General features: G+C 43.5%; 1 protein-coding gene across 2 annotated transcripts; it reads right to left on the bottom strand.

The window, feature by feature from the left end:
• Positions 1 to 1,204: 1,204 nt before the first annotated feature.
• On the bottom strand, positions 1,205 to 9,236 carry psmg2 (proteasome (prosome, macropain) assembly chaperone 2). 2 transcript variants are annotated; one of them, XM_041869318.2, is made up of 8 exons: positions 9,050 to 9,236; positions 8,737 to 8,908; positions 7,133 to 7,191; positions 5,571 to 5,689; positions 5,319 to 5,382; positions 5,179 to 5,288; positions 4,185 to 4,305; positions 1,205 to 2,452 (listed from the first exon to the last, which is right to left on the bottom strand). In XM_041869318.2, the coding sequence occupies exons 1-8, from the start codon at positions 9,107 to 9,109 to the stop codon at positions 2,372 to 2,374; spliced, it is 786 nt and encodes a 261-aa protein (XP_041725252.1). In that variant the 5' UTR covers positions 9,110 to 9,236; the 3' UTR covers positions 1,205 to 2,371. The 2 variants fall into 2 exon arrangements, with proteins under 2 accessions (XP_041725252.1, XP_041725251.1); XM_041869317.2 differs by having other exon boundaries at positions 5,179 to 5,382.
• Positions 9,237 to 10,702: the final 1,466 nt, after the last annotated feature.

Raw genomic sequence — 10,702 nt, 5'->3', positions numbered from 1 at the left:
CCCCTCTCCCCCCTCTATCCCCTCCCCCCCTCCCTCTCTCCTCCCACCTCCCCTCCCTCTATCCTCCCACCTCCCCTCCCTCTATCCCTCCTCCCCCTCTCCCCTCTCTATCCCCTCCCCCCTATCTCCTCCCCCTCCCTCTATCCCTATCTCCTCCCCCTCCCTCTATCCCTATCTCCTCCCTCTAGCCCCCCCCCTTTGAAAACCCCACTAGCTACCCCCTAGTGGAATGGAGTCACAATAATGCATCACCAGTTTGGGCTTGGTTGCTTTGTTTTAGCCTCTTCTTACATGTACTTACGTTGTCCATCCTTTGCTTTGCATCTATGTTAAAAAGGCAGGCAGACAAAGATCTGAACTCGGCCTGCTATGCAATGCTGTTCATGTGTTTTTAGAGAAACCTTTTTCAGAGGGCAAAATGAAATGTTATATTTTTTATAAGAAATGACTTGAAATGTCCTACCATGTCTGAGGACAGGAGTTGAGTGACATGTTGTAATATGTTTCCATGATGTACATAGTGTACTTTTTAAGAAGTGGAAAAATATTTTTCATTGTACAAAAATGGAAACAGGCATTGTATTTGGTTTAAAAGACAAACAAAAAATGCTTTCATGACCAGTTTCTTTTGAATGAAATTGTCAAGTATGCAATTCCTTTATCTAAAAGTATAATCTAAGAATAAACTAGTTATCTAGTTTTCTTAAATGGCTTAATAACCTTTGACCTTGTTTTAAGTTTATTTACGCTTGTATTGCTGGGCTACACAGCAACTATCTTTTTATCATTTCTCTTTCAACCATCAGACTGCCCTCTAAAGGGTTCACATGCTTTAGTAACATTCACATCCATGACTAATCTCCCTAGCAACAGAATCTGGGAAACACCTAAACTTACCATGCATGCATCGGTGAATTCCAATGCTGTATCTTTCCCATAAACCCAGCAATCTAGGACTGTATCGGGTTACAATGAGCGGCATTGCTGGCCGAAACACAGTGGCCACTGGCCAAGCTCGTTCTCTTAAATGAGGGTTAGGAGGGTGTCAACACCAACTGACAATAGCTTATTCATGAATAACCACAGGCTGAGTCCCAAACTGCACCCTATTCCCTATAGCGTGACCAGGTCAATAGTAGTGCCCTGTATAGGGACACACACATTCTCTACAAAGACTGCATTAACTGACGCTGGACACCAGATCGATTATTTAATTCTTTTAATAACCATACAGTAAATATTTAGTCATCACCAGGGTAGGTAATGACAACCACCAGGCACACTTCAGGACTGTAAACCTGGACTCATAACACCAAAGATGGAAATCAATTTTCTAAGCATTTAGACCAATCTATAATCTGATTTTGGAGAGAGGGGATGGGGCACAGAGATTTAGAAGGGGGGTGGGGGATGCCACTGGGTGATTTAGAAGAGAGCAGGGGTGATGCCACTGGGTGATTTAGAAGAGAGCAGGGGTGATGCCACTGGGTGATTTAGAAGAGAGCAGGGGGGATGCCACTGGGTGATTTAGAAGAGAGCAGGGGGGATGCCACTGGGTGATTTAGAAGAGAGCAGGGGGGATGCCACTGGGTGATTTAGAAGAGAGCAGGGGTGATGCCACTGGGTGATTTAGAAGAGAGCAGGGGTGATGCCACTGGGTGATTTAGAAGAGAGCAGGGGGGATGCCACTGGGTGATTTAGAAGAGAGCAGGGGTGATGCCACTGGGTGATTTAGAAGAGAGCAGGGGGATGCCACTGGGTGATTTAGAAGAGAGCAGGGGTGATGCAACTGGGTGATTTAGAAGAGAGCAGGGGGATGCCACTGGGTGATTTAGAAGAGAGCAGGGGTGATGCCACTGGGTGATTTAGAAGAGAGCAGGGGGGATGCCACTGGGTGATTTAGAAGAGAGCAGGGGTGATGCCACTGGGTGATTTAGAAGAGAGCAGGGGGATGCCACTGGGTGATTTAGAAGAGAGCAGGGGGATGCCACTGGGTGATTTAGAAGAGAGCAGGGGTGATGCCACTGGGTGATTTAGAAGAGAGCAGGGGGATGCCACTGGGTGATTTAGAAGAGAGCAGGGGTGATGCCACTGGGTGATTTAGAAGAGAGCAGGGGGATGCCACTGGGTGATTTAGAAGAGAGCAGGGGTGATGCCACTGGGTGATTTAGAAGAGAGCAGGGGTGATGCCACTGGGTGATTTAGAAGAGAGCAGGGGGGATGCCACTGGGTGATTTAGAAGAGAGCAGGGGTGATGCCACTGGGTGATTTAGAAGAGAGCAGGGGTGATGCCACTGGGTGATTTAGAAGAGAGCAGGGGTGATGCCACTGGGTGATTTAGAAGAGAGCAGGGGGGATGCCACTGGGTGATTTAGAAGAGAGCAGGGGGGATGCCACTGCCAAAGAGAAGCCTCCATGACGCTGGTATCCTCCACTTTGGCTGCGTCTGGGCCTATAAAGGATGGAATAGCCATGTATCAACAGGACATTAAAAACTGAGATCCTGTGTTTCACAGAGTCATGGCTGAACAAGGACATGGAGAATATACAATTAGCTGGTTTTTCCGTGCATCGGCAAAACAGAACAGCAGCCTCCGGTAAGATCAGGGTGGGGGTGGTGTGTTTCTCTGTCAACAACAACTGGTGCACGGTCTACTACTAAGGAAGTCTTGAGGTTTTGCTCGCCTGAGGTAGAGTATCTCATGATAAGCTGTAGACCCACTATCTACTAAGACAGTCTATATTCTTCGTAGCTGTCTATCTACCACCAACAAGCTGTATAGGGCCATAAGCAAACAGGAAATGCTCACCCAGATGCGGCGCTCCTAGTGGCTGGGGATTTTAATTCAGGGAAACTGAAATGTGTTCTACCTCATTTTTACCAGCATGTCACCTAGGCAACTAGAGAAAAAATTAAAGAATGTCGATTACCTCCACACAGAGAAACGTACAAAGCTCTCCCTCACCATAGCTCTATCCTCCTGATTCCTGCTTACAAGCAAAAACTCAAAACAGGAAGTACCAGTGACGCGCTCAATACGTAAGTATTGAGGAGTACACCACATCTGTCACCGGCTTCATTAATAAGTGCATCGACGACCTCGTCCCCACAGTGACCGTACGTATATACAGTGGCTTGCGAAAGTATTCACCCCCCTTCGCATTTTTCCAATTTCGTTGCCTTACAACCTGGAATTAAAATAGATTTTTTGGGGGTTTGTATCATTTGATTTACACAACATGCCTACCACTTTGAAGATGCAAAATATTTTTGGTGAAACAAACAAGAAATAAAAGCGTGCATAACTATTCACCCCCCCAAACTCAATAAAATACTTTGTAGAGCCACCTTTTGCAGCAATTACAGCTGCAAGTCTCTTGGGGTATGTCTCTATAAGCTTGGCACATCTAGCCACTGGGATTTTTGCCCATTCTTCAAAGCAAAACTGCTCCAGCTCCTTCAAGTTGGATGGGTTCCGCTGGTGTACAGCAATCTTTAAGTCATACCACAGATTCTCAATTGGATTGAGGTCTGGGCTTTGACTAGGCCATTCCAAGACATTTAAATGTTTCCCCTTAAACTACTCGAGTGTTGCTTTAGAAGTATGCTTAGGGTCATTGTCCTGCTGGAAGGTGAACCTCCGTCCAAGTCTCAAATCTCTGGAAGAACGAAAACAGGTTTCCCTCAAGAATTTCCCTGTATGCATATTGACGCCACACACACATACCGTACACTGCTGCTACTCTGTTTATTATCTATGCATAGTCACTTTAATAACTCTACCTACATGTACATATTACCTCAATTACCTCGACTACCCCATACCCCTGCACATTGACTCGGTACTGGTTCCCCCTTGTATATAGCCTCGTTATTGTTATTTTATTGTGGTACTATTTTTCCTTTACTTTTTTAAAACTCTGCATTGTTGGTTAAGGGCTCATAAGTAAGCATTTCACAGTAAGGTCTACACCGGTTGTATTCGGCACGTCACAAAAAATATATATACATATTTTTTAATATATATTGTGCCGATGTGACGTACTTCTTTTTCCCTACTGAACATAGTTGAATGCACTGACTAAGTTGCTCTGGATAAGAGCGTCTGCTAAATAACTCAAATGTAAATACATACACAAGCAACCATAACATCATATGGCTGTGTTCATACAGTAGCACTTACAGGTGCGTCCACTAGGTGGAGCCAGGTGTTGAGGTGGTTGAGGAGAGTGAAGGCGTCTGGGATGTTGTCTCCTTCAGAGCAGAAGATCAGCACCACCGCCATAGGAATGTCCTCAGCACAGCTGGAACACAGAGACAACATGGAAAAAACCTTAAAGCTGCAATATGTTACTTTTTGGGCGACCTGACCAAATTCACATAGAAATATGAGTTATAGATCTGTCATACTCATTAAAAGCAAGTCTAAGAAGCTATAAATATGTTATAATAATATAATATATAATATGCCATTTAGCAGACGCTTTTATCCAAAGCGACTTACAGTCATGCGTGCATACATTTTTTTTTTTTTTTGTATGGGTGGTCCCGGGGATCGAACCCACTACCTTGGCGTTACAAGCGCCGTGCTCTACCAGCTGAGCTACAGAGGACCATGTGCGCTATTTCTATACTTCCCATTCTTAGGTTTAGTTTTTGCCTCTTAACTTTCTGTTTGGTACACCAGCTTCAAACATCCGAAAAATACAATATTTTTGGTTATGGAAAATATATTTCACAGCAGTTTAGATGGTCCAATGGTTCTCTCCACTGTACCTGCCTGTTTAGTCACAAAGGGAAATTAGGTGAACTATTAGAATTTTAGCAACCAGAAAATGGCGGAGCAATTTCTGCATAGTGCACCTTTAAGTTAACTTTTTGCGCAGGGTAAGCATATTCCTCTACATCAGATTTAGTGTTCAGAGTTCCACAGTGCATGTGTGAAGATGATACAGCCAGTTGAGTAATGTCTATGATTGTGAAGTCATCACCACCCACTATCCCATCCCCTGTTTTTCAAGATAGAAGAGAAGTTGTCCCCCTAACCACAGACCTAGAATCAGATCACCCTTACCCCTACTCCTAACCATAACCATCATAGGGGTAAAAACAAATCTGATCCCGTATCAGTGTTCAGAGGTGACTTCTACCTACATTCCCCTCGGTCTGTTCTGTACCTGTCAGTGAAGAGGCCTTTAGTGGCGCCCCCTCCAGGTATATAGAGGCGCTGCTCTGGGTCAGTAACTCCAGGGAAGGCAGATACTGTCTCCATCTCCCGCCACTCCATCTCCCGCCTCTCCATCTCCCGCCACTCCATCTCCTTCAGCCTGTCCCCAGTCACCTTCTGCATGGATGGAGTCTGCAGGTAACGCAGCGGAGAGCTGCCAGGAAGGGTTTCATCATGTCAGACAATGATATCCAAATACTTTTTATATATTTTATGTAGGATTTGTCAGTCAGAGCTCTCTGCCACGCACTCAAGATATTCATGTGACAAATGGAATGTAAAAAATACTAGTTGAATAGAGTAATTCTGTCCATATAAAAAAGGTAGCTAGTTGTTCTATACCCCAGTAGCTGTTGATCATCCCTCTGGTAAGCATGACTGCTGGACAGCAGTACAGTTCTGGAGAAACCACTGGCTTTGATCCAAGACACCATCAGCTTACAGAACTTCTTGGACTTTGTCTGCAACAGAAAGGACCTTTGATTTATATGATAGTAAAAAATGCACTGTTCCTCTCCCAAGTTAAAAACCCTGATTTGGACAGCATAACCATATCCATGTGAAACCAACGTCAGTGAACTAACAGCTTCTCGTCCTCCACCGTCCCCTTAAGGTTGCTACACACTTTACGCAGCGTTGTTTCTACTTTAGTGGGGCTCCAATTTTGGAGCGGTCAGTATACGACACTCCGTTGCTCTGTTTGCGTAGGGTCCTTTACTGGGCTCCAACCAGTGGTTCTCTAATCACAAATACACGTGACCACCCTCCTTTACAACGTACCAACCAGAACAAACATAATAGGCTGTGGGTGACTTCAGGCGTCGTATCGACACCATAAGCAGGATGTGGGACGGCCTGCAGCCATGCCTGACACAAAGCGCCATAGCGGTCAGGAAAAGAGTGGAAATGTGTAGTGTATTTGTATCAGAGCGGAACATTAATGCACTTTATTTTGGCCAACATCGCTCAGCTACTCTACGACTAACATTATTAGCCTTGCTTCAGAGATTACTAACCGCTAGCCTAGCTAGCTACCATCTTTGTTTACTTCAGAGACTACTAACCGCTAGCCTAGCTAGCTACCATCTTTGTTTACTTCAGAGACTACGAACTGCTAGCCTAGCTAGCTACCATCTTTGTTTACTTCAGAGACTACTAACCGCTAGCCTAGCTAGCTACCATCTTTGTTTACTTCAGAGACTACTAACCGCTAGCCTAGCTAGCTACCATCTTTGTTTACTTCAGAGACTACTAACCGCTAGCCTAGCTAGCTACCATCTTTGTTTACTTCAGAGACTACGAACTGCTAGCCTAGCTAGCTACCATCTTTGTTTACTTCAGAGACTACTAACCGCTAGCCTAGCTAGCTACCATCTTTGTTTCCTTCAGACTACTAACCGCTAGCCTAGCTAGCTACCACCTTTGTTTACTTCAGAGACTACTAACTGCTAGCCTAGCTAGCTACCATCTTTGTTTACTTCCTTTCGTTCTGATTTCCTTTCTTGAAGACCAATAGTAAGACGCTCCTTCGTCTCGCCTCCTGTAATTATCCATTTTAGAACCATGAAGGAGAGTTTTTACCAGATTTATATGGAAGACATTTGCGCACGAAGTAGGTCTTTGTTTTTTATACATAAACACATTTATTTGGCAATTCAATGCTGAGACACCAATCGTTATTTATGTAACAATAAATACACTGTTTTTAATGCATTTGAGGTAATTTCAGAAATTCAGCATTTTGATATAAAAAAACAGATGTAAATAGTCAAACAATGAACCTAAAAACTGTCTGGGGTCCTGACAAACAGCCAGGTAAGTGAAGAGCTTCCCCTTTAAGGCTTATGGTATATTAACTCTTTCACATAGAATGGGTTAAATGAAGCTGACCTCTGTTACGTTACCTGGATGATTGGGGTTCTGATCTGAAGAACTGCCAACCTCAACTCTGGAGAAGAGTACACTGTTCAAGAGAGGAGAGAATCATATTCCATGTCAATGTGACTGCAGCGATGACTATTGACTATTATGATCATTAACATTTCAGTTTGTTACATAGACAGCTACCCTATTTCACTCCCTACATACACTACACGACCAAAAGTATGTGGACACCTGCTCGTCGAACATCTCATTCCAAAATCATGGGCATTAATATGGAATTGGTCCCCCCTTTGCTGCTATAACAGCCTCCACTCTTCTGGGAAGGCTTTCCACTAGATGTTGGAACATTGCTACGGGGACTTGCTTCCATTCAGCCACAGGAGCATTAGTAAGGTCGGGCACTGATGTTGGGCGATTAAGCCTGGCTCGCAGTCGGCGTTCCAATTCATCCCAAAGGTGTTCAATGGGGTTGAGGTCAGGGCTCTGTGCAGGCCAGCCAAGTTATTCCACACCAATGTCGACAAAACATTTCTGTATGGACCTCGCTTTGTGCACGGGGGCATTGTCATGCTGAAACAGGAAAGGGCCTTCCCCAAACTGTTGCCACAAAGTTGGAAGCACAGAATTGTCTAGAATGTCATTGTATGCTGTAGCGTTAAGATTTGCCTTCACCGGAACTAAGGGGCCTAGCCCGAACCATGAAAAACAGCCCCAGACCATTATTCCTCCTCCACCAAACTTTACAGTTGACACTATGCATTGGGGCAGGTAGCACTCTCCTGTCATCCGCCAAATCAGATTCGTCTGTTGGACTGCCAGATGGTGACGCGTGATTCATCACTCCAGAGAACGCGTTTCCACTGCTCCAGAGTCTAATGGCGGCGAGCTTTACACCACTCCAGCCGACGCTTGGCATTGCACATGGTGATCTTAGGCTTGTGTGCGGCTGCTCGGCCATGGAAACCCATTTCATGAAACTACTGATGAACAGTTCTTGCGCTGACGTTGCTTCCAGAGGCAGTTTGGAACTCGGTAGTGAGTGTTGCAACCGAGGACAGGCGATTTTTATGTGCTACGTGCTTCAGCACTCAGCGGTCCCGTTCTGTGATCTTGTGTGGCCTACCACTTCGCGGTTGAGCCGTTGTTGCTCCTAGATGTTTCCACTTCACAATAACAGCAATTACAGTTGACCAGGGAAGATCTAGCAGGGCAGAAATTTGACGAACTGACTAGTTGGAAAGGTGGCATCCTATGAAGGTGCCAGGTTGAAAGTCACTGAGCTCTTCAGTACGGGCCATTCTACTGCCAATGTTTGTCTATGGAGATTGCATGGCTGTGTGCTAGATTTTATACGTCTGTCAGTAACGGGTGTGGCTGAAATAGCCGAATCCACTAATTTGAAGGGGTGTCCACATACTTTTGTATCAGTGGAGGCTGGTGGGAGGAGCTATAGGAGGCCAGGCTCATTGTTGTTATGGCTGGAATAGAATCAATGGAACAGAGTCAAACATCTGGTTTCCATATTTATGATATCTTTGATATTGTTCCATTTATTCCATTACAATGAGCCTGTCCTCCTATAGCTCCTCCCACCAGCCTCCACTGTTTTGTATATTTAGTGTACCTTCTGCATTGGTACTGAGGTCGTTGGCGTTCTCAGCGAATGTAGCATAAGGGTTGTTCCCTGCCATAGGGATGAGACAGTCAGTGTGGATGTATCCGACTCGACACATGTTGAGCGTAGAAACAATCAGGTCCACTGCGAGCTGCCCCACATTTCCAACAGAGATTGCTGGCTGTAGACAGACATAATGTGACATCTGGTTAGATACAATACAGTAGAATAGACATTGTAGTAGCAGCATGCAGCGCACGTTGAAACCAATGAGACACAATGATAGAGCATAAATACAGAGGCAGCATGTCAGTTAACTCACCATAATCAGGGTAAAGTCTTTGAAAGACGTTTGGGTGCATTCTGTCGCGACAAACATCATGTGTGTTCAGAATGAAAAAACGTAATTACTGTACAATCAACCAGTTTCAGAGTATTTTGGTTGCAATAAATTCCTATTTACTTTCGCTTCTTGCAAGCTGGAAATGGGCCTTTAAGTACATAGATAGCGTCGATTTTGATGCGTTATCAGATGCCTGAATAAAAATATTGTTGTACTGCAATAAAATTCAGCATTTTAAATATATTTATAAGATTTATCAAAAATAGACTAATATATAAATATACCTTTATTAAAAGTTCCAATATAAGTCTTAAAATAACAGAATGAAGGAGATATTTGTTCTGTGTCTGAAAGGGGACTCTAGCGGTCGCCTACTTTCAGCCGCGTCGCTAAGAAAACCCCTTTTTGCAAAAACAGATACACAACTCTCGCCAAGTACCGTCTGAAATGTTATCAGTATCGTCCTCTCTTTGTAGTTTGCCATTATGCCTGGAAGAAAGTTTCATTATAAAAATGTGTAATGTTGCCAATCAACACACAACATGTTTTTTGCCTTCAGACGGTACACGGCACGGGTACAGTAATGTGTACTTGAATAATGTGTACTTGAATAATGTGTACCTCAGTAATGTGTACTTGAATAATGTGTACTTTATTTGATAAAAGTGTATATGTCCTATGCTATACCATCTAAACAACACAAAGAATCAACACAAATGGGTCTCCATAAAATTCACTATTATTGAAGGATCATAAAAATGGTCTCTTGAAAATGCATTTGTATTATGGATCCAGCAGCTACACTTCCTGGGGCAAAATTGAGGCACATTTAAAAACATTACAATACATTTCACAACACATTTAGTGTGTTCCCTCAGGCCACTACTCTACTACCACATATCTACAATACAACATCCATGTGTACGTGTGTGTAGAGGACGTGTCTTATCATGTGTTTGTGCCTGTGTGTCTCTTCACAGTCCCCGCTGTTCCATAAGGTGTATTTTGATCTGTTTTTAAAATCTGATTCTACTGCTTGCATCAGTTACACTCACTTTACGAAAATTACAATGCTTGTCTTTCATAATTTGGTCAGATATACTTGGATGTGTGGTGTCAGCATTTGTTTGCTGGCATGTCATGCCTAAGTTTGCTAATCTTGCCAATGAAAAAATCATTAAAGTAGTTGGCAATAACGGTTGGTTTTGTGATGAATGAGCCACCTGATTCAATGAATGATGGAGCTGAGTTTGCCTTTTTGGCCAAAGTTTCATTTAAGGTGCTCCAAAGCTTTTTACTGTCATTCTTTTATATAATTTATCTTTGGTTCATAGTATAGTTTCTTCTTCGTTTTATTCAGTTTAGTCACATGATTTCTCAATTTGCTGTATGTTTGCTAATCGGTTGTGCAGCCAGACTTATTTGCCATTATTTTGCCTCATCCCTCTCAAACATACAATTTTTCAATTCCTCATCAATCCACTGGGATTTAACTGTTTTTACAGTCATTTTCTTAATGGGTGCATGCTTATTAGTAACTGGAATAAGCAATTTCATACATGTTTTAAATCAGCGCCTGGTTGCTCCTCATTACAAACCACAGACCAGCAAATATTCTTTACATCAACAACA

Source organism: Coregonus clupeaformis, unplaced genomic scaffold (genome assembly GCF_020615455.1).
Source record: "Coregonus clupeaformis isolate EN_2021a unplaced genomic scaffold, ASM2061545v1 scaf0187, whole genome shotgun sequence".
In the NCBI taxonomy this organism is placed as follows: domain Eukaryota; kingdom Metazoa; phylum Chordata; class Actinopteri; order Salmoniformes; family Salmonidae; genus Coregonus; species Coregonus clupeaformis.
The sequence above is the reverse complement of the archived record's forward strand: the minus strand, read 5'-3'. Positions and strand labels throughout refer to the sequence as shown.